The sequence below is a fragment of the Chelonoidis abingdonii genome, chromosome 24, assembly GCF_003597395.2.
Source record: "Chelonoidis abingdonii isolate Lonesome George chromosome 24, CheloAbing_2.0, whole genome shotgun sequence".
Classification (NCBI taxonomy): domain Eukaryota; kingdom Metazoa; phylum Chordata; order Testudines; family Testudinidae; genus Chelonoidis; species Chelonoidis abingdonii.
In genome coordinates, this window is record NC_133792.1 from 7033843 (window position 1) to 7035679 (window position 1837).

At 47.7% G+C, this 1837-nt stretch overlaps 1 protein-coding gene across 1 annotated transcript; it reads left to right on the plus strand.

The window, feature by feature from the left end:
- Positions 1-252: 252 nt before the first annotated feature.
- Positions 253-1421, plus strand: LOC116816184 (P2Y purinoceptor 4-like). The gene has a single exon (XM_032765219.2). It carries the CDS (start codon positions 377-379, stop codon positions 1409-1411), a length of 1035 nt encoding a protein of 344 aa, XP_032621110.2. The 5' UTR covers positions 253-376; the 3' UTR covers positions 1412-1421.
- Positions 1422-1837: the final 416 nt, after the last annotated feature.

The following is a 1837-nucleotide window of genomic DNA, read 5'->3' on the forward strand; positions in this document are numbered from 1 at the left end:
GGGGAGCAGACAGGACTTCAGTTCTTAGGACCCACCCATAATAATTTGCTTGGTGCTCTAAATGTAACTTTTTCACTTTCCCCATGATACACTGGGAAAGTTCAACCCCGGTATAAGCAGGTTCAAAGCTACTGTTTCCCGTGGGTTTGCATTTGCTTATGAAAGAGGGCTGAATTTGGCCTGCTATCTATTGTATCTCATTCTTTGGTTGGCTGAATACTTGGTTTAATATGCTTGGCAGATGCCGTTAGCCAAAGGGACATCATATTGCAGTGGACTTGCAGGACCCAGTAACTGTGCTGCAGACCTGCTTCTGACATCCCTTCTGGCATTGTTCTAAAATTCGTCTCATCGTTATCTCATCAAAGAAGAGAAGATGGACCCTAAAAGTGTCAATACTTTCTCTTTCTTGCCCCTTCTGCTGCAGGTCAGCCAAAGTATGGAGGCTTCTTCCCAAGTCTTTAGAGCCACCAGCTTTCATCCTGTCATGAACGCCAGCACAGAGTGCAAGCCACAGGTGCTGCCCCGTGTCATCCCCATCCTGCTGAGCATTCTCTTCTTGGCCTGCCTCGTTCTGAACAGCACTAGTCTGTGGATATTCTGGTTCCATATCAAGCAGTGGAATTCTAGCGTGATCCTCCAATTCAACCTAGTCTTAACGGATGTCCTTCTTATTCCCATTGTGCCGCTGATTGTTGCCTATTTCAGCCTGGACAACAACTGGCTATTTGGTCAGTTCCTCTGCCAGCTCAAAATCTTCATCCTCAGCACCCACTTGTATGGCAGCATCTACTTCCTGACGCTCATCAGCATTCACAGGTACCTTGCTGTCGTTCACTACAGCTCCAGGAGCCTTTGGAAGAAGAAGTCCTTCCTGAAGAAGCTCAGCTTGTTCATATGGTTTCTCCTAAGCATCCAAGGGCTGCCCTTGTTCATCGTCCTCAAGACTTCATCAATCAATGGCTCTGTGAAATGCATGAGTATCCATCAGTCAGAGTTCTCTTCTGTTTACTTGTACTACAATATCTTCCTAGTGACGGTCAACTTCCTGCTCCCCTTTGGTATCTCCTTGACTTGCTATGCCTTGCTGGGAGCTACCATTGCTAAAATGAACAGTACGAGCCTCCGGGGCAGGGTGATGAAAACGAAGTCCTTACAGATGATAATGGTGTCCCTGGCTATCTTTGTCATCTGCTTTGTGCCACTGCATGTGAGCAGGACCATAGGAGTGATTGTAAAGTATTACAACCTGTCCTGTGAGCGCCTGCACCAGGTGGAAATTGTGTATTATGTCTCTTGGCTTTTCACCATGGTGAACTGCTGTCTCAATCCCTTGATCTACAGCTTCGCTAGTGAGAAGTTTAATGAGTCCTTCTCAAAATCCCTGAGAAAATTCCGGCTCTTGAAGTGAATTGGCAGGATTCAGGGCCCATGCTAGCACTTCCAGGGGGGACCAGTCAGAGGTGCTATAAATTCTAGGAGCCAGATCTTCAGCAGTGCCAGAACTCTGCTCAACACAGTTTGGAGGCAGCAAATGTGCTTCTAAAGGTGTGTCTCTCCTGCAATGATAGGGTATGATTGCCGCTCACAGAAAGGCATCCAAGCTAGATTTAATCTAACTAGCTTGGGCACCAGAGAAGTGAAGCTGTGGCAGTGCCCACTTCCGCGTATGCTGTGCACAGCCACCTGGAATCCTAATTCCTCGTTGGGGTAGTTCATGCTGAAGTCCCCGCTGCTGCTCCTTCATGGCTCCAGTGCTCAGGCTAGCTAGATACATGAGCTGGAATCCTACCCTACAATTGCACTGTAGACATACTTTGATCCCCAGGGCTGCTGG

What these genes read in the sequence shown, in the direction of transcription:
- LOC116816184 (XM_032765219.2), top strand. Translation starts at nt 377, where the DNA reads ATGGACCCTAAAAGTGTCAATACTTTCTCTTTCTTGCCCCTTCTGCTG.